The following is a 24100-nucleotide window of genomic DNA, read 5'->3' as shown; positions in this document are numbered from 1 at the left end:
AAAGATGAAATAGCGCCATTATACATGAAAGCTTCTCATTGTGCTAACTAATCGACACTAATCTACTTCCCTCTCAAGTGTCACTTCATAGTTCATACATGTACAGTTCCTGTACTAATCCCATCTAGAAAGACACCAAAGTTCATCTTGGACAAAGAAAAAAAAAAAGAATGATAAATGATTGCGTAAAACTTGAATAAAGTGCAAATAGCAGCACATAAATTAATGTCATCACATATGAGAAACTTGAATGCCAATAACCAATAAAAATTAATCCATCTTCAGTTGTTACCTTTGTTTTAATGAAAACATTTGAATGCATACCAAAATAGACATTGTCAAACTAGATATTCAAAGCTCTAGAGCAAGCATGTAGACTATAGTAACTAAAGACAAAGTAAACTAAATAACTGATGATTAAAATCAAGGGGGACAATATTAAACTGTTGACTTATTTGCTAATTCTAGGGATACGATTAGGGCATTCATCATGTTTTATTTTAGAAAAACTTTATCCTAGTTTGTTTGCTAGAACTCAATTTGGTGCTTTATTTTGTGATAACTTATGAGTATGCTAAGTACACTAGAAACTCCTATCCTTTGAATCATAATAAAAGCCGAATTCCTTTTGTGACTATTCATTCTTACGTTTGAGGGCCTACTCAAATTGTCTTCTTATCTAGTAATCGATGGTTTGTCACCTTTATTGATTGTTGCACTCAAATGACTTGAGTCTATTTGATTAAAGCTAAAAGTGATGTCTTTTCTAGTTTTCAATCCTTTCATAAGATGATTTGTACTCAATTTGATACTAAAGTGAAAATTTTGAGAACTGACAATGGAAGAGAATACATAGATAGTAGTTTTTCTGCTTATTTGGAGAATAATGAGATAGTACACTAGACCGGTTGTCCTCATACTAGTGCTCGAAATAGTGTTGCTGAAAGGAAAAATAGGCATCTATTTGAGGTAGCTCGATCTCTTATATTCACCGTGAATCTAACAAAAGCATATTTGGGAGATGCAATTCTTGTATCTGCTTATCTTATCAATAAAATGCCCCTCAAGACCCTTGACTTTATGAGTCCTTTGCAGGTTCTACAAGAAAGAATTTGATACATTGTTTCACCAAAAGTATTTAGCTGTATTTGATTTGTTCATACTAGGACGACGAAAAAGTTGAACCTCAAGGCCCTTAAATGTATGTTTGCTGGGTATTCTCCGACACAAAAGGGATATAGGTATTATCACCCTCCATCTAGAAAATATTGTCAATATGAATATTACCTTCCGAGAAACTAAACTTTACTTCAGTGCTACCCACTCACCTCTTTAGAGGGAGAATAATAAGCAAGAAGAGGTGATCCCGAATTTTGTGATTCTGAATGATATGGTTCAACTAAAAAGTTCGAATTCTAACAAACGGGGAGATGCCCAATCAGGGAAAGATAATTGGACGTTTGGACAAGTCAGATTTAAGGAAGTGTTCGAGGAGAGACAAGATAGAAGAAGCTATTATGCAATCTACTCAGAGTCAAGAATCTTCTTCTGGTAAGTTACCCACGACTCTTAAATGCTCAAATGACCTAGATAAACCTATTGCACAAAGAAAAATGATAAGATCTTGTACTAAACACCCTATTTCTAACTTTGTTTCTTATGAATCCTTGTCTCCCTCTTATAGAGCCTTTTGCCTTATCTATTTCCTCTGTATCTATTCCACAGGATTAGAAAAATCTCTTGCAGATCCTAAATAGAAAGGAGCAAAACATTGACAAAAAATGAGACCTAGAAGCTTGTCACTTACCACCTAGGAAGAAACTTATTGGCTATAAGTGGGTGTTCATAGTGAAATACAAAACTAATGGCACAATTAAACGGTTTAAAGCCAGATTGATTGCTAAAGGATTCACCCAAACCTATGGAGTGGATTATCAAAGACATTTGCCCCAGTTGCAAAAATGAACTCAATCAGAGTCCTATTATCTTGTGCAGCCAACTTGGACTGGGACTTATAGCAGTTTAATGTGAAGAATGCTTTCCTCCATTGAGATTTAGAGAAAAAAGTGTTCATGGAGATCTTTCCTGGGTTCGCCGATGAGAAGACACAAGGAAAGTTAAAAAAGACTTTGTATGGGCTAAACCAATCTCCCAGAGTTTAGTTTGACAGATTTAGCAGAGCTATGATGTCCTTTGGTTACCAACAGAGTAATGTTGATCACATTCTTTTTATTAAACATTACAAAGGTAAGATCACCCTTCTTATTATGTATGTTGATGATATAGCGATGACAGGTAATGACAAATAGGAAATGACTCAACTAAAAAGGTTATTGGCTCAAGAATTTAAAATCAAAGATTTAGGGAAACTGCAATATTTCCTAGGTATTGAGGTGGCTAAATCATAAAAAGGGATCTTTATCTCCCAAAGAAAGTACATTTTGAATCTTTTGGAAGAAACTGATATGTTACAATGTAAATCAAGGTAATCACAAGATGCAAGCAGAAATTGATGAGTCCATAGATATTGAAAAGAGATTGGTAGGGAGGTTGATTTATCTCTTACAAACTCGACCGGATATAGCCTATGTTATTAACTTAGTCAGGCAATTCATGCATGACCCTCGCGAGATTCATATGCAGGTTGTACTTCGCGTCTTGAGATACCTAAAGTTTGCGTCAGGAAAAAGACTTCTTTACTCCAAACATAATCACCTCCGAGTTGAAGCTTTTACAGATGCAGATTGGGCAGAATCTCTCAGATGACAGGAGATCCATCTTTGGCTACTGCACAGTTGTGGGAAGGAACTTTGTCACCTATAAGAGCAAAAAATAAAGTGTTGTTACTCGATCAAATGCTGAAGTAGAAAACAGAGTAATGACCCAAGGTGTGTGTGAACTTTTATGGTTGCAGAAGTTATTAGAGGAGCTAAGGTTGCCCGAGAGGGACAAGATAACTTTGTATTGTGACAACAAAATTGCCATCAATATAGACCAAATGAAGCACATTGAGATTGATCGGCACTTCATTAAAGAAAAATTAACAGACGATAGTTTGAGCTTAGTTCATATGACTTCTACTGCAACTTGTGGATGTGTTTACTAAAGGGCTCAATAATAAGATCTACCATAATCTAATTTGCAAATTGGGTATGTGCGATATCTTTGCACTAACTTGAGGGGGAGTGTTGACTTATTTGTTGATTCTAGAGATATGATTTGATTTGATTAGGATCCTTAATTATCTCTGTAATTATTATTTGATTATTTGTTTCCTATTTAGTTTTAATTCTTTGTATATAAATAGTCATGTAAACTAATCGTAAAGATTAAGATTGAAATAGAAGAATACTCTAAAATTCTCCAAAATTCTTCATAGACAATGGCACACAAAAAAGCAAGAGGCAATATGTTCTACGAAGAGGAAACTGGAAAGGAGTGGTTTGAGAATATGCTTATATGTATCCAGGGGGTAAAACCTCTGAATATATGTGCATTTGAAATGAAAATGGACTTGAATTTGTGCCATCATAAGCTTGAAGTGAAAAATCTTAAAGGATGCTAATATATATATATATATCATCTACTATCCTTGCATAATTTCCATGATATTACGTACTCTTCTAGCTATATTTAGAAAGGTTTCACTATATCTAATGACAAAACCAGTAAACCTTATCACTAATGTATACTATAATCAAAATATTGTAATAGACAATTTCTGAAAATATTACATGCATCATGACCAAGTTGGAAAGATGACTTAAAATCACATAAGAAATGCCAGGACCCAAGAGGATTACAATTCATGGCCAAATGTTTTACATATGATTAAATCATATTGAAAGTAACTATACAAATTTAGGTTTATCCAATTAAGGAGACTAACAATCATGAAGTAGGGAAAAAAAAAATCATAAGATTGTTATTGAACACCAAAAAAAGGGTATAAACATCCAATTTAAACTTGCTAAAAGTTATTCCGTGCAAAACAATAATCAGGCTCCACAAAAAAAAAAAAAAAGTAACACAAGTTCAGGATACAGGAAACCTTATTTAGCCACACAGCATCAATAACACAATCACTATCCAAGCCACACAGAATAGCCCAAACATGCAGCTTCCCAGATTACAATTACAAAGAAATTGATCTGACCAAATCTCAAATAAAACGAGTTCAGGTCAATAAAACAACAAAAAAGACTTGAGGATCACCACAATCACTATGTTGACTCAATGTGGTTGAGATAAGCAACATCTATTGGAATAATTTCTATGTCAAAATTGAAATTAATAAATATCAACAAAGCTTCAAAACACAATGACTTACATATTCACATAGAAAAGCCCCAGTTAAATTGCAGAAGAAAAAAAGATATATCTGAAAGATTATTATTTATGACAAACATAATTTAACAATAAAATTAGGCAGACAATCAGAAGCAGTTCACACTCTCTTAATAACTGATCAAAGCTCAACAATCATCCAATTAAAATCCATCCAATTAATTAGACAATCCGTAAAATTGCTACTTAAATGAAACTCATTAAAGCTTATAACATCAATAATATCAAAATAAAATTTACGGTCATTAAGCTCCATATGAGAAAGGGAATGCCAACAGTCAAAAAAACCTTTTATTGAACTACACATTATCAACAACAGGTGAAAAGTTCACCACCCAAAAGAACCCACAAAAGTTTGTATAAGAGTCGTATGTCATACCCCAGATCATGATTCTACTCCGATTCTCCAGAACCAGAGAGACCAAGTTTCTCCATCTCAAGGCGTTCAAGGGCCTTCTGGTGCGCCCAGGTCTCGATGGACAGATCGGGCTTAGCATTCAACCCAACACCGAGAATCACAATGGTCAGGAAGCTGGTGATGTAGCAGGGGAGCTCCCAGTCCTCCCACTTGCGGGACTGCCCAGCTGGCAGTGGAGTCCGGTTAAATAGGTAACCCTTGGGCCTCTCCTCGTGGCCAGGAGATGTCCACCGACTGTGACTCGCCGCGGCGCCTCCGCGTGTCCTGAGAGAGGATGCTAATCGCTGGCGGAGCATGGTAGACGCCGTCGTGAATTGTGGTGGGGGCATGGTTATTGGCTGCAGATTGACAAGTAGACCAGAAAGGGAAGGCGAGGTTTGGCTTATAAAATTAAGAAAAATTTACTATTTAATCCGATAATGAACCTTATTAATTGATTTTCAGTTTTATAAAAAAATTTATTAATTAATTTTTTTATTAAAAATATTTTAAAATTATTTAATTAAATATTTTATTATTTAATTTTTATAAAATAATAAATTTTATTTGATTTTTTAATTTTATAAAAATATTTAATAAATAATTTTTTATATTAATATTATTTTAATTTTTTAACCACACTCCGTAAAGAAATTAAGGATAATTTTTACTTATAATTATTAAACTTTGGTCACTGAATTATAGTTATTAAACTTTAGTTACTGAATGATTACAGTTTTTAATTTTAATTTATTTTAAAAAATTTATTAATATTTAAATATTTATATAAAATAATCACTCAAATAGATTTTAATATATTTTTTAATAAAATATATATAGTTTATTTTGACTTAAATAATAATAAAAAAATGTATTTATCATATAAAATAAAAAAAAATTTAGCCATTTAGATAAATTTATAAAAAAAATTCTCTCTTATTTTTTTCATTAAAAATTATAGAAAATTTATTGAAATAAAAATATTTTTAAAAAAATCCAGAGAAGTATAAAAAAGTGAAAAATGAATTTTTTTTTTATTTTTTAAAACTATTTAATCTAAATATTTTTATTTGTTTTCAATCATTTATTTGTTTTTAATAAAAAATTTAAAAAATTATTTATTTTTTATTATTTTTTTGAAAGCAATTTATTTTTTATTAATTAAAATTTAATTTATTAAGAATATTATAAAATTAATTATTTTTAAAAAATATTTTAATATTATTTTTTATTATAGAGTTATAACAACTATCGTGGTTCAACCCTCCTTAAACCTATATATTTTTTATTTTTTAATTACATTAAATCTTAAAAAATATATATTAATGCAAATTATCTTTATATAGTTCTTGTTATCAATTTTCACATAAAAATAATATTTATGAATTTTTCTATATTTATTTTACATATTTAAATAATTAGGTTGTAAGTATTTTTTTTATAAAATTAATTAAATATTTTTTAATTAAAAATATATAAATAAATTTATTAAAAAATATAATTTAATAATTAATATATAATTATTATTTTTTAATAAAATAATTATATAATTAAAAATAATAAATATATATTATTAATATTTTGTATCATTATATATAAATTATAAAATAAAAATATATTTAAATTTTAGATGGTGTTCCAATTAATAAAATTTAAATATTTAAAAATCAAAAGATTGTAGTAATTAAAAAAGAAAAAAAAAATTATTATTATTTTACGTCATATAAAATAGACTACATGTATACCTGAATCGAAAATTTATTTTATTTAAATGATTATTTTAAAAAATATTTAAATATTAATAATTTTTTAAAAATAAATTAAAATTTAATACATGTAATAAATAATAACTAAAGTACACTTACTATGGATCAAAATTACCCACAGAATTGTAGTGCTAGGAAAGCACACCTCTCAAACTTTAAGAAATACATACATATATATATATTTCAATTATTCATAATAGCAGCTAAAATTATTGATAATATTTAAATTATAAAAATATATATTTTATAGATATTATCATTAATATATGTTTCAAAGGTTAATAAAAAATAATTAATTAAAATTTTATTTTTAAAAAAAATATTAATTAAAAACAACTGATAAAAAAGTATGGTACTCAATTATTTATTAAAATGAATTGCTAATATTTAAATGTTAAATATTATTTCTTTCATTTATATTACTATAATTAATTATGAAAAGAAATATATTCAATTATTATAATATATGTATTTTTCAAAACTATGTGTTGTGTATTCAATTGTGTATTTTTCAAAACTATGTGTTGTGAAACTTTGGATTGTGACAATCAACACTTTGGAGGTCTTCTATCAACCAGATTGAGACTCTCTCAAGGGCAATAATGAGTCCAAAAACCAAAGCCAGTTTTCACCCAAGGGCTACAAATATTCTCTTTTGTCAAGCTCAATATCTTCGAGCCATCTGCTGTGTGCCAGCTTCAGTATCTTCAAACCATCAAATGGTGGTGTGCAGGGTTTGGTCAAGTTCAATGCAGCTTCTTCTGGGCTCCTGAAAATTATTGCCATTTCCATCGTAATCTGTACTTCACTTTATTTACTTTCATTATCTCATCAAAGATGTCCAATTCTTTATCTTCCCATCTTCCATAGCTGTAGATATATAGAACAGTAAGAAAAGGTTGCATTGTCAAGCTTAAATTTGTCTTCTTTTCTCAAGTTGAAGCGCTCAACCATCTGTCTGCCCGTTCCATGTTAACTACACCCCACAAGCATTGAATTTCATGAAACAACAGTTCTCTCAGGCATAATATCAAATATCATTCTTGAGGTAATTAAGGTTTCCACATTTTGAGTACATATCAATCAAAAACTTCTGAAGAACTAAATGAAAGGGCAATTCACATCTGAGAACATGTGAACTTGTTTGCCTGATCTACTGCAGCAAGCCTAGCAATGCATTTACACACTAGCACAAGTAACATAATTTGATCTCATTCCTTCTATCTGCAACGTTTCAGAGTAATTCTAATGACTCTTCATCAAGTCCTAACTGGGCACAACCTGAAAATATTTCTATACGAGAAATAAATATATGGAATTCGTAATTGTCAATGTCAGTAAACAAAACGTATCACAGCATCATATAGCATGAACCAGAAATTTGCAATGGAACTTGCTCATCTAACTGCCATTCATAAAAAAAGACGGATCTAGGGAGAGAGATAAAATCCCATAAGCCATTCAAAGCATCACACATTCATCATTAACAGCGAGCTATTGAACTCATCACATAAAGACGGACTGATATGCCTTGGGATGATGCAGAAAGAAGCATGAAGCTTAACGGGGACAAAGAGTGGGTAGATTAATGGATAATAACAATTTAATGGTCAAGTCCTTATTTTGTGACCAAAGAGATATCACAAACATGGAGGGCGCCACAGACATTAAATAGATTACATTTCTCAGGAGTTGAAGTTCCATTCCTATCAATGCAGTAAATGCTAGCATCAAGAATAACAAAGCTAAATTAAATTTAAAAAATTAATAGTAAATATAAAAGAAGAATCAGATCCTTTATTACACATGAAAAGACCTTTTTTTTTCAATGTCATACAACAAATCTTCAAACAATCTTGCTGACTTGTGCGTCCCAAATTTTGTGGAAAAGAATCAGGAATTAAAATCCAGGATTTTATCCAAGAATAACATCAATGATGGAAGTTCCTCCCATGGTTTCTCAGACCAATTCATTCTTTATATAAACCAGAATGGAAATTGAAAAATGAAATGTTATTTACAGTTGAGGGCCTGAAATCTAGAGGATTATCCCACTGCTCCTTTTTATTATCCGACCATCTCATAGATACATTCTCAACCTCCAAACCTTCTAAGTGTTCCATGATGATCCCAGCTGCACTGTGATTAACTAAACCCTGGCAACCAGGTCTGTAGTCTACCAATCCGCCTGTATATTTTGTCCACCTTCGGTATGTGAGGTTCATGTTAATGAATCTCAGGTTGCTTAATAAGCCACCTTTAGAACCTGATAAGAAGACACCATTTTCAGAAGTTGCTGTTATATTAATGAAGAGTAAATCAGATATTGAGCCCTCTTTTGCATTTGAGTCCCGCGGACAGGTTGTCACGTAAATGGGCTCTGCTCTCCCCCACCATGATGGATCATAGTATCTAGTAGTAATGTTTATGTTTGAAAAAGTGATGTTGCTCACATTTCCTGCACAAGATAAACAATCAGTGATCAGACAGTTCGGCTGTGCTGATTTATCTTGAAGAAAGTTATAGCTGAGTTTTCAGTTGTTAACAAAAAACTAAATGCCGACTTTGCCATTTACTAAGCATAACTTGTTAGTAAATCAGAAGTGACTGATCATTTCAACCAGTGTGCCAAAATAAACAAAATATGAGAATGAAGACCATGGAAGCATTGCTGTGCTATCTCATTAACTTTATGAAGAACGTCCACACGAACCGAGATACCATCTTTAGCCAAATATTCAAATTTAGAATTAGTGTAAAAATATAGTGATAAACTATAATCCTCTATAGAATAGTTGTCAAATGGAGAATCGAACCTAAAGATTTGATACAAATTCTCAGAATTCATCAAAAAGGCTATATATTCTAGAAAATAAATAAAAAAATATATTACAATTGCATATTTTGATAAAAAAATAAAATTACCATCTTTTAGTTAGAAGTGTGATTTATAAATAGAATAATATATTGTTATTGCATTATAAATTATGAACTCTTTAATGTAGCCATTGATTATTATTGTGCATGTGCTGAAACTCCCATTTAATTTTGATCAAATAATTAAACAACTAAAAAAAGATAGTGAGTTAAATTAAAATTTCAGAATATATTAATATTATAATTCGACAATTACAATTAGAAAAGTAAATTAGCAAAAAAAAAAGAGAGAAAAAAAAAAGAAAGAATAGGGGGAAGCAAAGGACAAGTTATAAGTTTTATTTTCACAGTAAAAATGAAAGTAAAATATTACGTTTTGAAGTTATATAGGTCTAACACTCTAAGAATTGATTTTTCTTCATTGAATTTTAAGAATTGTTTTTATCCATCTCTTTCTTTCTTCTTCCGTGCATCAATTTGGTAAGGGCATGTGATCAGCCAAACCTCCTGCGTCCTACAAAAATTTCCTTTCAAAATTGCCACAGGTTATTGTTTGAAAAAAAAAAAAAGACGTAGACCATTGCAAACAAAGAAGAAAACAATGTCATTGCTTCCCTTTTGCCATCCATCACCATCCCATCTTTAAAAGACCACACTATCACCATAGGTGGACCATTCAACATTAGATGATGCCAGTGATAGAAGTAGCATCCCACACACAACTCAAAAGAATTGCAGCTATTTTCAACACTTGGTCCTCCCTAAATCTTCTTTGGCAACTAATCATCCTTTTCTGCCATTAGAAACTCCTCTCAACAATTCTATAGTTGAAAACCCATATGGTCCGGTTATTGACCCGTTTTCTTAACCAAGCTCATACTGTTGTTGTGCTCCTTGTCGCACTTGATTCTATTATCCTACCTAGCCATGTCAACCATTAGCTCATCACTGTGTCAACATTGCCACATCAGAAACTTTGGCAAAATCCCCTCTTTGCTAATTTTGCTAAGTTGATTCCAATTCTGATACATATTTTGGGTGCAAATAACTCCTTAAAGTCAGTAAAGTAGGCTTGTTTAATTGGAATGACATGTTGTGGATTCACATCGACCGATTAGAAGATTAAATCGTTTAATAGAAAATTGACATTGAAGAACTAAAACGAAATTAATAATTGTAAGAATCAAGTGGTTTATATACACCATTGGATAGATAGCGATTATCGTGACTGGTGCATTATGTTATTACTTATGTGATCAATATTAAAAAAAGAAGCAAAATTTTACTAGATAAGAGAAGCTGATATCAAGATATCCAACAAATTCTATAAGAGACGGAAAGAGAACTTGAAGCATAGAAAAAGAATACATGATTTCAAGCATTGTTAAACTAAATGGAGAGCTAGATGAGTTATCAAGAGTGGTTAAAGAAACAAAGCAAGAACTTAAAGTTCATGTGAAAGAATGCAAGGAAGAACTTGAAGAGGCTACAAAGAAGAGCCATCTTGAAGTTGAAGATGAACAAGGAGAAGAATTCAAAGATCAACTTGAATATGTAACTACAGAACCTGAATCAGAATCATCCGAAACTTTGATTATTGAGCCTTTATATGAGGAAGAACTTATTATGGAAATACACGTTGAAGGATTTCTTCTAGAGTGGATGATAATTAGAACAAGTTTGAAAAATCTATCCAAGCAAACAAAAAAATTAAGCTACAGAAACTTCAATGGAGATTGAAGAAAATCAAGTCATAGAGATGACCTCAGAAATAGAAAATTTTTCAATTTCCCTTTGTCCTAATGATTTAAATTGCCATTCAACTTTAATTGCTAAATTCAGAAGTTTCGAAGATGCAGAGGAAAGTGTAAGTTCTTCATTCCAATCTTGTTACTACCATTCAATAAGAAAAAGTTGCTTGTTCTATGAAGTCACTTCCTTATTCTTCCACATTCCAAAACTTGAGGTCAAGTTTTCTCCAATTATAGGAGATAATGCAATACAGAACATTCTTTTAGGAGTAAGGATACTTAGGAATTATCTTAAATGTCAAATTAGAATATTTAAATTTCTATTGTATACAAAGTATTAGCAGTATTTCCATCGAATTTTGTAACCATTGCTATTACTAAGAGAGTAGTATTTTAATCATTTAGGAAGTTGTTTTGTTTATTATTCCTAACTAAACTTGGAATGAGGATTTTTAATCCTAATGTGATTAGGGTTGTAAAAATCTGTAACAGGATCTAAGATATCCACATATTTAGATTTGATTAGTATGATTATTATTGAGAATTAGATAAAGATTTTGAGAATTATTTTTTTGAGAGAATTTGTTTTTCTTTGAAACTTGAGAATTTGTTTCTCTTAATCCCTTTATTCTTCTTATTCCATCACCTTACTTTTGAAAGTTTCCATTGTACTAACGCATTGAATGTTTCCTATCCCAATCAATAACAACAGAACTTTTGTAGCATTCCTGTCCTTGTCATCCTTCATATGTGAAGAATTTATATAAAAATTAAGTTCCTGTGGGAAAGAGTGTAATACCTCCATCACGTATTTGTAGTGCCAGTCCTCTGTGAGAATCAACTATAGTGATATTGTCAAACACCAGATTCTTGAAATCAAACGAACTAGCACTGCCAAACTTGATTGCTGAAGATTTCGTTCGAATCCAACAGTTTGTTGCAGTCAAGTTATGAAGGGGGGTATTATATGTCTTTGGACAAATGGCATCATCTCCGGTATCAATGTGGCACCTTGTAATGACAGTATTATTTGAATCCTCTATATCCATCCCATCGTTGTTAGGTGTATTAAAGTCACCAAATATGGAAACATCAAAAATGGACGTGTTATGGCAACGGACTATGTGCAAGCTGCAGTAATGCAAACTGTTCGTCAGATATATCTAACAAGAACTTGAATATACACATATAAATTAATATACATGCATACACGTGTATATATATTTGTTGCATGAGTCACAGAAAATTGGGACACAGTGATTGAACAATAATAAAGTGAAGAAATTCAATTCACTTATTCTATCTTCTTAATAGATAAATCTATCAATTGACTCAATAATACTATTTGACTAGTTACATAGGTGATCATGTTTCATAACACAGCGCAGCACTTAAAATTAAATTGTTAAGCACCTTTTTTAAATTTTAAGTTTGTTTGACATACTTGTCTATATATCACTTAAAATTTTCAATCAAGTTAAAATTATCTTAAAATGGTAAGTCAAAATTTTCAACTTATAAGAAGCATGGTTGTCAAACCCGGCCCATCTTAGCTGGTTCAGCCGGAAGTTGAGCTTATGGCCATTCCTTGTTATCAGGTTATCCCTACAAACCGAAAAAATGTAAATCCCAGACAAAGCTCGATGGATTTGGTTGATCCTATCAAGGGTCGCATGCATGATTTTATTTTTCATTTTCTTGGCCACCATTTGTCTTCACCAGTTCTCAGACCAAACTGAGTTGGAAAACTTTGATGGAAAGTCATATATATAACTAATTATTAGACTTGACACTATTTTTAACACAAGCCAAGCCGCAAGCTTCTAAAGATTTTCAGCATTTATCTTATCCAACACTTAAAATTTTAAGCTTTTAGTGTTACAAAACACCACCAGAAATATACCAAGCTGCACCATTCATGACATTGCAACAGCCAAAAATTTTATAATCTGACTCTCCAATTTCAATAATTCAAGCACTTGATCCATCTGTTTCCTATTAGTTTATCATCTCTCTTCTCAGTTCTTCTACTACAACAGCTACTTGGATTTCATTCTTGGTGTTATTTATTTTTGTCAGTAGTTCCCAACACATTACTTTGTAGATCAGCAACAGTGAATGCACATAAACTCACACACACAAATATGCATACAGCAAAGGAGAACTACGTATTGTTCCACCAGTAAAGAAGTAAAAGGAACTAAAAATCCTTTAAAGTTGCAATAAAACTGCTAAAGAATAGTTCGATAGTTCCCTTCTAAAGGTCCCATTTGTATTAATATTTTTTTTTTGACCCTTCAGCTTACGATAAGGTAGGCTATCTCTCCAAGAAAGGTCATAAATTGCAAGTGTAACAAGCAAGAACCTAGCAATGGGCTCTTAAGAAATTGACTTTGAAGAGGAAGTGATTATCAAGCAGAGGGATTCCATACTTGTAATACAAGAAAAAAAATAAAAATAAAAAGAAAATAAAAGACTGAAAGAAAGAAAGAAAGTTTAATAGCCAAGCATGGTTATAGGCCCAGACGTGATGGTCCCTTCCAAGTTGGCACTTGGCGGTGGAAACTAGAACTTGCCATCCAAACAAGCTGGCCTCCACTATAAGTGGGAACCACAATTTCCTTTCAAGGGTCCTACCAGCTTAAGGAGCCGTGTTGCCCTTCCTATACCATATTGATAAGCTTGAAGCTAAAAGAAGGTCAGGATAAATCAGATATTCAACAACAATTAGGATTGTTTAGGATTGCTATGCAGTTTTAACTCTCTGTCCACAATATCAAACAGACACTTAGACGAACTTAAAAAGCAACGCAAAAGTCATTTATGGCCTATTAGATTTGGAAGAGTAATCAAATTTAGTACCCATTAGAATGATCAGATTTTGATTGAGGAAAATGGGATGATCATGGAGAAAGAACGGAACCTTATTAAAAAGGGCAATGAAAATACAGTAGTTGAACTTACCACCAATAAGCAGGGTCCCGCAGCCTAATATTCCAAACACGAACATTTCTACAGCCAATGAACCCAACAAGCCTCGGCCTACACTCGTCTCCCAAACAAGCCCCAGTCTGATTCCAACTCACCATCACATTCTTCACCTCATTAAATCTCTGCACAAACTTTAGCCCTTGTCCATCCACCACACCGCCACCAGTAATTCCCACATCAGTCGCGTTTTCCGCCAAGACAACGTACCATCTATCGAATTCCTTCGGATAGTCCCGGATCTTCGTGCCTCCCAATAAAGTAGCACCTTCTTGGATATCTAAAATAACGTTGGACTTGAGGTGGATAGTGGCAGTGAGGTAGGTTCCAGGCGGGAAGGAAACACGGCAGGAGGTGGTGGGACAAGCATCGATGGTAGATTGGATGGCGCGAGTGTCGTAGTGAAGGCCGTCGCCGGTGGCGCCGAAATCGGCGACGGATAGAGTGGTGATTTGTAGGGGGAGATAAATATTGGTGGATTGTGAAGCGTGGGGACGTGATTGGAGGAGAGGGAGTAGGATTAAGAGAATGACCAATTGGAAAAGCCGAGCAGTCATTGGAGGAGAATAGAATGGAGATTTCAGCTCTCTGCTTTGTTAATTTTTTTTTTTCGAGTTGTCCTTAATTTGGTTGATTGTGTTTAATCTTTGCCAGTGTCTTAGCATTCAAGTTCATGAGAGGTTTTGGTCTAAATAACATGTGCAATTATTTATTATTTTATTTTAAATATATAATCTTATATTTAAATATTTATAATACTATATTATATTATAATTTCTGTATTTTTTTTTTTAAAAAAAAAGTAATTTTCTGTGTTTTTAAAATTTTATTATAATTTCTATTTATAAATTTATTAATATATTTTATTTTTAATTAAAATTAAATAATAAAAAAATAAATTATTTGTTGAAAAATATTTTTAGCAGAAAATATTTTTAAAAAAATATTTTTCAAATTCAAAGTATTTTTCTCCTATAAACGAAAACTAAATTCCTAAATTATCATCCTCTTCATCCCATTATCTTATAAGAAGTCCCAAAAAAAAATCTTTCTTTCTTTTTCTTGTTTCTTTTCTATTCATAAGTTAAGTTTTTCTCTACCAATGCGTTGATTCTCTTATGCTCTTTGGGAGGATCATTTCTCCTCTCCTATTAGCTGTAGGTTCTCTCATCATCACCACCCTATGGGTGCAAATTTTTTTTTTTTTTTTTTTATTTAGTTTGGCATATTTGAGCTTGAATGGGAAAGTATATTCTTGGACATGTGATGCTCTTTGTACCTGTGAATTATTTGCAGATCTAGAAGGTTTTTTTACTTTTTCTTTTTCTTTTTTAAGAATAATTTTTTAAAGTGTATGCAAGATTATTAATTATTAATTAAGTTTGAATTTTTTTAATGTGATTAATTAATTAAATCTATATATTTATTGAGATTGTTAATTAATTAGAAATTAATTTAGTATTTTATAAATTAATTTAATATTAAAAAAATTAGTAAAATTTGCATGTTTAAACACTTTAACAAAACAATAACAAATTAAACTGTAAAACCAACAATCCCATTACCTTCCGCTCATTTTTTATTATCAATTGTTTGTTTTATTTCATTATTCCATTATATTTATTATTTTTCCTCTTAAGTTTTCTTGAATTAAAATTTTCAATTGAAAATTTTTTTCTTCTCTGTTCGTTTCAAAATTTTTTGACTTTTCTCTTCTCGCATTTAAAATAAATAAATTTAAAATCTATATAGAATCCACGGTCATTCACCCTATTTACCAAATTTTTGAATTGAAAAAAAAGACTTTATTATCAGCAAGATATAATTTCCTATAATTTTCAGATTTAATATTATGGAATAACTATCTATTGGAAAAAGAATAAAATAATACACCCAAATCAATTATTCATAAGTCAACTGAACTGTACATATTAAGAATTAAAATATTACCAATGTTATCTGTAAAATATACAGAATTATCATTTTCATGAAATTTATTCTTTTGGCTTTTCTTCTTCTTAGGTTTAAAGCAGTTAATTCTTAAAGTGTTCCTTTTTACCACAGACTCAACAAAGAATTTCATTTCTGTCCTGAAATTTCTCTTGCCCCTTCGACTTCAATTGACCATATTTACTATACCCTCCTTCGACTTATTAGATGAATATTTGATTTCTCTTTTGCTAATGCTCTCACTCATGACAATATCACGGACATCATCAAACTTTAACTTCTCAGACTCACGTAAACTGCTAATTACAGAAACAAACAGTAGAGATGACAATAAAATTAGGACTTCAATCTCATTATCAAAAATAATCTTATCAGAACTTAATTAACTGATAATCATATTAAATTCGTTAATATGATCTATGAGAGATCCACTTTCAGACATTTTCAAATTAAACAAACGACGCAGCAGCCAGCAATCCTACAGTCATTGTCTCTTTAACGATGTTGAAGGCAACATTTTTCGTTAACGTCAAACGAATCAACCCTAATGCCTTTCAATCCTTTAGATCCCAAACCTCTTGTTTCATAATTTCTGACTTCTCTCCTAACAGGGTTTATGGAAGTTATTCTGATATAGATAATTTTCAATCTGCATCTTCCAAAAATCAAAATTGATTCTATCGAAATTCTCAATTTGAACCTTCGGACATTCCATTATCTTTTCAGATTGTTGTAATACGAACCAAAAGTTATAATATCAGTCGTTAAGAATCGAATAATCATACAATCAAAGAATTAGTCCGAAAAGTAAATAATATACAAATTTAATGTGATTCACTAATTTGGCTATGTCCACGACGACTTAGATTTTCTTATTTTTTTTATGAGTTTTCAAAATCGAACACACTAGGAGAATAAATAAAGTTAAAATCTTGGTGGAATCGACATCCATTCCCCCTATTTACAAAATTCTTGAATTCAAAAAGGAAAATCTATTAAATTTGGCAGATTCAGCGCTCGCTACAATCGAGTTTGTTGGTGAGTCAGTGAGCCAAGCTCATGAATTTTAAGGAGTTCAATATTGAATCAGTGAGCCAAGCTCATGAATTTTAAGAAGTTCAATATTGCTTAATTCAAACCCATCTCATTTATTAAATATATCTAAAAATTGAACTTGAATTTAACTTATTTAAAAAATAAGCAGAGTTCGATTAAATTTTTATAGAGTATAAGAGCCGAATTTTGTATAACTTAACAGTAACATGGTTTATTTACATTCTTAAAAAATTTTAATTAAAAAAAATTAAAATTTTTATTATAAATAAAAAAATTGATAGAAAAAAAATCAATTAAAATAAATTCTTATAAAAAAAATTTATTCCAAAATAGAGTCACAAACCATGCATTAAAAGTTATAAACCTATTTTATTAAAACTAGTGTCAATCATGAATCAAAATAGCAACTAGTTCAGGGTTAGTCTTATAATTATTTTTGCTGCTTTTTTTTTTTTTTAATCAATGGGAGGTATAAAACCAAAAGAAACAACTAAATACAGCAACATTCCCAAGTGGAGAAGATAAAAACTCCGGCCGACGTCGTGGATCATCAACAACAAGATTAGTAAGCCTATCTGATATTTTGTTAGCTTCACAAAAGCAACGAGTCATTCACACCTCCCAAATAATAACCTAATAGTTTTGACTCTTTTAACTCAACACTCTTTAATAAATTAGTGAGAAACAGGTCGTTTCATCAAGTGAGAGCACATGATGAACACATGTGAAATTGTCCTAAAATTAAAATGTGCAAGCTTAAATTGCCTCAGAAAAGGAAATAAAACCATTAAGTACTGGTTAAAGGATTAAAACGAACCGTTTAGCATTGATCATCATTATTTATGTATAATTTACATTAGACTGAAATTAGCAAACCTGCAATGCAGAAAGTATAAAATGCAACTGTTGGAGAAGAGGAGAAAACGTGTGCAACACAAGAAGAAGAAAATTAGCAAACCTGCAATGCAGAAAGTATAAAATGCAACTATTGGAGAAGAGGAGAAAATGTGTGCAACACAAGAAGGGAGACTTCCATAATAGTTAAGGGATGATGATGATGATGGATCATTCTGCATTTCTACAATATGAATCACTCAATCATCTCACAACTCATGTATTTAGTTTGAATGACTCTCAGAATCAGTATCTATATATATTATGAGAATAACATATTGAAATTTCTCATCTTCAGGTGAGAGAATTCCAAGTCTCCAACCTTCTCTGGCGAATCGAATGCGTCGAAACCTGAGATTAATGTTGAGGCATCCCGTCTACTTGCTGCTCATTGCTAATATTTGATTATATACATGCTATTTGTGGAGCTTTGTGCCGCCCTCATAGCTCCATTTTCAATTGATTCGAGCGCATAGATGCTACACCATGATCACAATTTGCAGTTAGTCTCAAGATTTCAATCTAAACTTGGAAAGGTAACGCATAATTAATGTTAAATTGACAGCAAGCAATCAAATTCAACATTATTCCTTGTATCCAAACATGATTTGTCTATATCACAACTTACATGCAATTTAGCACAACAACTAATTTCATCTGGGAAATTCATCAATTATAGAATATTCCTTGTATTGATTTCAGTCTAAACTTGATAAGGTAACGCATTATTAATGTTAAATTGACAGCAAGCAATCAAATTCAACATTATTCCTTGTATCCAAACATGATTTGTCTATATCACAACTTACATGCAAATTAGCACAACAACTAATTTCATCTGGGAAATTCATCAATTATAGAATATTCCTTGTATTGATTTCATTATCTGATCTTGACATTCCATTTCCATTTCCATTTCCATTTCATACGTTAACAAGCATGACATGAGAACGAAATTTGCTAGTAACCAATGGGTGTACATTTTCAGAGAGAAGTTCTACAAGTCGGCGAATGTACCTGAATTGGCTGAGGAGTCATAACTCAAAAGGGAGTTATCTGGAGTAATGAAGTTATAGCCACCGTCTTCTCTTCCCCAAACCGGTTGGTTAAGTGCATCAAACTGCCATAGCTGTTGAGAATTTTGTCTATTCCCACTATCTTGTACTTCTGCCCACATCATTGGCATAACCATGCTGGGGAAATTACCGTCCATTAAAGATCCACTCTGCATGTTTTAAAAGCACAATTAGAAAGTTATCAGCAACAGGATAAAATACCAACTATCATTAGTAATTAGCTAATCTGACTAAGGAAATACAGAAGGATACAGTCCCCACCACACTCGATTACAATATCTTTACAATATCTACATTCGCAACGCATCACGTGTTTTCTCTCTCTTCTCTTTTTGTTTTTTTCCGGCATGCACGGCATGGCGAGATTAGATACACTGAATAGTGCGTAAACCAAGGGGCATTAAAAGGTGCGCCCGCAATTTCAGGACAACTCCATATGTAAAATTCCGGGGGCACGTGAAATCGTGTGGCGCAAATTGGACACATTGTTTGCACATACCAGTGGAAGGAAACTTTTCGAAGAAAACAGATGGAAACCTCAAAAAGAAACAACATTGCAATTGCAAAATGTTGTCATCCACCTACATAATCAGGCATACTTGTGCCTTCATAAGCAAATGTTCTAGGCAACATATTAATGAAGTATACAATATCATTACAAGTAATTCAAGCAGGTTCAAATTCAAAGGAGCTATATCCTAAGGAACACAGCCCAAGCAACATGCACGCCCAACAGACCTAGAATTTAGCATAGTTGCAGGGGAAAAAGGGGAACTTTAATGTGCAACTAACAATTATGATTTAAGTGAAAAAGTATACTTTTTTTTGGCCTGAGAAAAAGTATACTTACTTCTGCAGCTAATATACTGTCAAGATTGAAATCAATTCCCGGGTTAACTGCTGCAAGTCTCATTGATAAGACCTGAAATCAAAGAAACATTAGACCAGGATAAGATTGTGGTAGATAATCATGATTTTAGAATCAGAAAAGGCTTGAAGCATGTCAACTTTTCATGCAGCTTTACTTCATTATAGAGGTGTTTTATGCACTTGACTTGTTACCAAGGGGGTTGAGTTAGGAAAATGACACGAGACTTGGAAAAAGAACAATCAACAATTCAGGTGGTCCAGAATTGTCATGCACTGTGAGTAACACCACATTATTACTAATGTACAACTTCAATACTAAGTGCTCAAAACACCCACAGGAAAAGGGCAAAGTCCCATCAAGAATGAAAATTGAATTACCCTCAAATTCAAAAATTTTAAATATTTCTATAACAAGTTAAGGCATCAGATAAGGAAGTTCACCTCCACTTGGCGTTGTAGTGACTGTACATGATTGATGATCTCATCCAGTACCAATGCTGTTCCAGAAATCTGCATAGAAAGATAACCACTTATTAGATTCAATGACCTTAAGTTTAGAAGCGTAAGCCAGCTTATAGACAATGTTGAAGAGTTGCTATATGAAGGCATGAATAGAAAATTTTTGTTAACTATTTAAACCGACTGAGATTAGCATGGTTTGTGGCTATACAGTTCTCTCCATTGATGATGATACTGAGGGAGCTCCTCATATGGCAAAAGGATTCTGTAGACTAAAATATTTGATATGAAAAGATGATCCTAGCTATCATCCACAGTATACATGATATAGCAGTTGATCCAAATCTAAGAATAGCCAAAACAAGGCAAGCCTTTATAGATATGCACACTTAGGATTTAATTTGTTACTGCCTTGCACTGCCTAACTTTCATTAACTACAGCTTCAATTTTCTTAAATTTGACAAAATGAAATGCACAAACCACATGTCAGCATTTAGTGATATGAAGATTGAACACCAACTCTTCTGAGCAAATCCTTACCAACTAATGCCTGATTGCAGTTAGGTCTAGGAATTTGCCCCACAATTTTTTGTCTTAGCAATTTTCTTTTTCTCAATTGTTTTTCATCATAATAAAAGATAGATGCCAAACTTGCAAGAGAAGTTGGTATCTTGCAATTTTCCTCTAGGATGGGACCCCAGACATATGATCTAACACAGACAGAACAAAGGCATTTCAAGGCACATCCAGCTAGCACTTCCCCACAAATAAATTCACGAGATTTAGCCCATGAAGGGTACTATTGTCATTACATAAAAACTAGCTGAATTTCCAGTTCCAATGCTTTTATTCTTCAGATAATTTCTAGTCCAAATATTATCCGCTTGAGGAGAAACAACTGGTTCAAGTGAACCACTGTGTATCAGTTTGGCAACTGCATAACACAACTGTTAGAACTCTCAAGACGCATTTTTTTCTTCTGGGTTAAAGCCCAAACCTTCAATTCAGCGTCTTTACCAATTAACCAGGATTGAGAAACCTCAAATGACAAAACTAACCTCAAAAAGCACCTATTGGCTAAAACGAAGTTTCCCCATCAGAAGAAGAAAAAATGGCAAAGATAATGAAATTACGAGAATGCCACCAAGACACCAAAGCTCGACACTTTTCTTGGTAGAAAAGCAAGGCCCACTTTCGTGAAAAAGGTGACAGTGACCAAACCGTTAACTAATCTACATAATCCAAACATATAATTACAACATTTTAATGATAATTTTGGACTGATACCCTCCATAATCTAAGCCCCAAAAATCTCAATCTAATGATTAATTAATCAATTACCTAATTGACAACTAACCTTGTTGCAGCCTGGGACCAGCTCTTGAAGTAGCTTCATCCTTGCATTGATTTTCTCTCTCCTTGCCTAAAAGACAGCCAAATTCAAGTCACGGTCAGCTTAAATTTTGGCAATTAATCAATAATTAAACAACTTGAAGGTTAATTAAACTATTAATTAAGTTCTCAAGTATGGGATTACTCTCTCTGCTAAGCTATGGCTGTCTGTGGCTTGACCACGACGAGCTCGAACGTGAACGTAAGGAAGTTTCTCTGCATCTTCAGAGTTCTCATTTGCGCAGCTCCTATTCTTCTTTGCTGAGCCTTTACCCTATAATAACCTCAATTAATTAGCAACTAATTGTAAGTTAATTAGTGAAAAGTGAAAGTAAAATTAAAGTATTGAAAAGGGAAAACCGTTGAAACCCTAATTTTGTCTACCTTCTTTTCTCGCTCCTTCCTCTTCACCGGCCTCTGATTCTGTGCCCCGTTTTCAACCGTCGTAGGATCAGAAACCAACGGCTGTAATGGATTTAAGAATGACTCAGCCTCGGTGGGTTCACTCTTAACGACTTTCTCGAGATTCGCACTGGAATTCGACGGCACTGAACTCGTCTCAGGAGAATTATAGGTAATATTGTGTAAATTGTCACCGGCGAACACCGAGAATCTCGCGGCTCGCTCTATCAAACCACTGTTAGTAGGAAACGTTAAATTCGCAGCATTGAACTGGGGCTGTAGATACTGTTTCTGATGATGGGTCTGGATAACATTTCGGGTTCTGATAGTCGAATCAGGCGAGTGTAGAAGCTCCACGGCCTGATTGGGCGGCAACTCAAGAAGAGCAGTGAAGGAGCTAGCATTTTCCGGAGGCACGGAGATTAGGTGCTGGATATCTTCCCCAAATTGGAGAGAATCAAGTCCAGTCTCGTCAGGTTGAGGTCCCGTGAAGCTGGATCTAGCTACAGGACCAGTAGGTGACTCCATAGCGAGCAAAACCAGCAAAACAGAAGACGAAATTGAATCAAACCCAGGTCCAGAAAAAAGCGAAACAAGAACTGGGTTCTGCTTGTGTGCTACAGAGGGAGGGATAAAAAGAGTGGTCGAGGTCGAGAAGAAGCTTAGCTTAAAGGAGCTTCAGCTTCGATGGCAGTGAATGATTCACAGATTTTGTGTATAGTTTCGCCAAGGCCTGTTGTTTGGTTGCTGGCGTTTGTGTTCTCTGTAATAAAGAGATTAGCTATCAGCCATTTGAAGTATAAGGAAAGCAACGTCTAGTGTAAGTGGGGATGGGGGGTGGCCGTTTAATTATACGGGAATTTTCAGAGAGAGAAACTGTGCATTTTAGAGAGAAGAGAGAGAGAGAGACACGGAGGAGGCTCATCCTCTACAGTTCTTCTTGTACAGTTTGTTGAGATTAAAGTGTATAGGTTGAGTCGGGGCCACCATTATTTATTTATTTTATTCATACATTTATTTTACAGAGAAACAAATCCTGGTCAAAGAGTGAAAAAATAAACAGAGAAGAAAATTCTAAATTTGACAATTAATTGGGCAAATTCCAGTGGTCTGACTACTCTTTATCTTTCTAAATATTTTAGGGAGACAATCTCTTTTCTCTTCACTTTAGGATTTAGCAGGACGTAAAAAATAGTTTTGGTGCTAAAAACGGAAAGAGCTGGTTTTGATATGCTATTTTTGTTTTGCATATACTTTTGATTCTTGTTAGTGGTTTAGTGGTTCTCCTCTTGCTAGTAAGACTCGACGCTAAAACCTTATTTAATTGGTGTAATTTAGATAAAAAAATTTAAAAATTTTTAAAGATGCAAAAATTATTTTTATTTAATTGATTTTTTTTTACTACATATAAAATTATATGAAATTTCTCTTACCATCTATGAAATTTCTTATATTTGATAGGAAAAAAAATTATAATGGACTAATTTGAAATCGAAATTAGATTGGCATTGGTTTGATTAAATTTGAAATCTATCAACATTTCTTAAAGTTGAAGTAAATTAGAATCAGGATATGTCTTTTCTGGATTTTGATGGTTGAATATATTCTTAAACTCTTATACTAATTAAGATTAATATATTGAACATTGAAATTAAAATTATTATTTATTTAATACCTGAATTTATAAAATCATAATAATTAAACATAAATCACTCACATTATTAATAATTTATTAAAAAAATAAAAATTATATATATATTATTGCCTATATTTTAAAGTTTGATAACTATGTTTTGAATTTTCATAAATTGAGTTTAATTTTATCATTTTATAAAAATTTGAAATTTAATAAATAAATTTTTGACTACAATTAG

The 24100-nt window shown here is 32.3% G+C and overlaps 3 protein-coding genes across 5 annotated transcripts; all 3 read right to left on the bottom strand.

Annotated features, from left to right (window-relative positions):
* Nucleotides 1–2389: 2389 nt before the first annotated feature.
* Nucleotides 2390–5152, bottom strand: LOC110620308. Its single transcript, XM_021763996.2, has 2 exons — nt 4727–5152; nt 2390–2817 (listed from the first exon to the last, which is right to left on the bottom strand). Exon 1 carries the CDS (start codon nt 5092–5094, stop codon nt 4741–4743), a length of 354 nt encoding a protein of 117 aa, XP_021619688.1. The 5' UTR covers nt 5095–5152; the 3' UTR covers nt 2390–2817; nt 4727–4740.
* Nucleotides 5153–8288: 3136 nt separating this feature from the next.
* On the bottom strand, nt 8289–14822 carry LOC110621204 (exo-poly-alpha-D-galacturonosidase). Its single transcript, XM_021765371.2, has 3 exons — nt 14103–14822; nt 11938–12269; nt 8289–8968 (listed from the first exon to the last, which is right to left on the bottom strand). Exons 1-3 carry the CDS (start codon nt 14681–14683, stop codon nt 8481–8483), a joined length of 1401 nt encoding a protein of 466 aa, XP_021621063.1. The 5' UTR covers nt 14684–14822; the 3' UTR covers nt 8289–8480.
* A 3316-nt stretch (nt 14823–18138) lies between these two features.
* On the bottom strand, nt 18139–23176 carry LOC110621310 (transcription factor bHLH48). Of its 3 annotated transcripts, none has more exons than XM_021765543.2 (7): nt 22209–23171; nt 21970–22098; nt 21790–21855; nt 20414–20482; nt 19953–20024; nt 19044–19251; nt 18139–18505 (listed from the first exon to the last, which is right to left on the bottom strand). In XM_021765543.2, exons 1-7 carry the CDS (start codon nt 22752–22754, stop codon nt 18468–18470), a joined length of 1128 nt encoding a protein of 375 aa, XP_021621235.1. In that variant the 5' UTR covers nt 22755–23171; the 3' UTR covers nt 18139–18467. The 3 variants fall into 3 exon arrangements, 2 of the variants coding, with proteins under 2 accessions (XP_021621235.1, XP_043815234.1); XR_006351769.1 differs by having other exon boundaries at nt 18474–18505; nt 21774–21855; nt 22209–23176; XM_043959299.1 differs by lacking the exon at nt 19953–20024 and having other exon boundaries at nt 22209–23173.
* Nucleotides 23177–24100: the final 924 nt, after the last annotated feature.

Source organism: Manihot esculenta, chromosome 8, assembly GCF_001659605.2.
Source record: "Manihot esculenta cultivar AM560-2 chromosome 8, M.esculenta_v8, whole genome shotgun sequence".
Lineage (NCBI taxonomy): Eukaryota > Viridiplantae > Streptophyta > Magnoliopsida > Malpighiales > Euphorbiaceae > Manihot > Manihot esculenta.
Note: the sequence above shows the minus strand (reverse complement) of the source record. Positions and strands in the feature narration are given on the sequence as shown.

Coding starts and splice junctions, on each gene's coding strand:
- LOC110620308 (XM_021763996.2), bottom strand. CDS start 5,094: ATGCCCCCACCACAATTCACGACGGCGTCTACCATGCTCCGCCAGCGA.
- LOC110621204 (XM_021765371.2), bottom strand. CDS start 14,683: ATGACTGCTCGGCTTTTCCAATTGGTCATTCTCTTAATCCTACTCCCT. Junction 12,270..14,102: donor CGGGACCCTGCTTATTGGTG/GTAAGTTCAACT, acceptor GCATTACTGCAG/CTTGCACATAGTCCGTTGCC. Junction 8,969..11,937: donor ACTACAAATACGTGATGGAG/GTATTACACTCT, acceptor TATCTTGTGCAG/GAAATGTGAGCAACATCACT.
- LOC110621310 (XM_021765543.2), bottom strand. CDS start 22,754: ATGGAGTCACCTACTGGTCCTGTAGCTAGATCCAGCTTCACGGGACCT. Junction 21,856..21,969: donor GCCATAGCTTAGCAGAGAGA/GTAATCCCATAC, acceptor GCTGTCTTTTAG/GCAAGGAGAGAGAAAATCAA. Junction 18,506..19,043: donor TGACTCCTCAGCCAATTCAG/GTACATTCGCCG, acceptor ATCATGGTGTAG/CATCTATGCGCTCGAATCAA.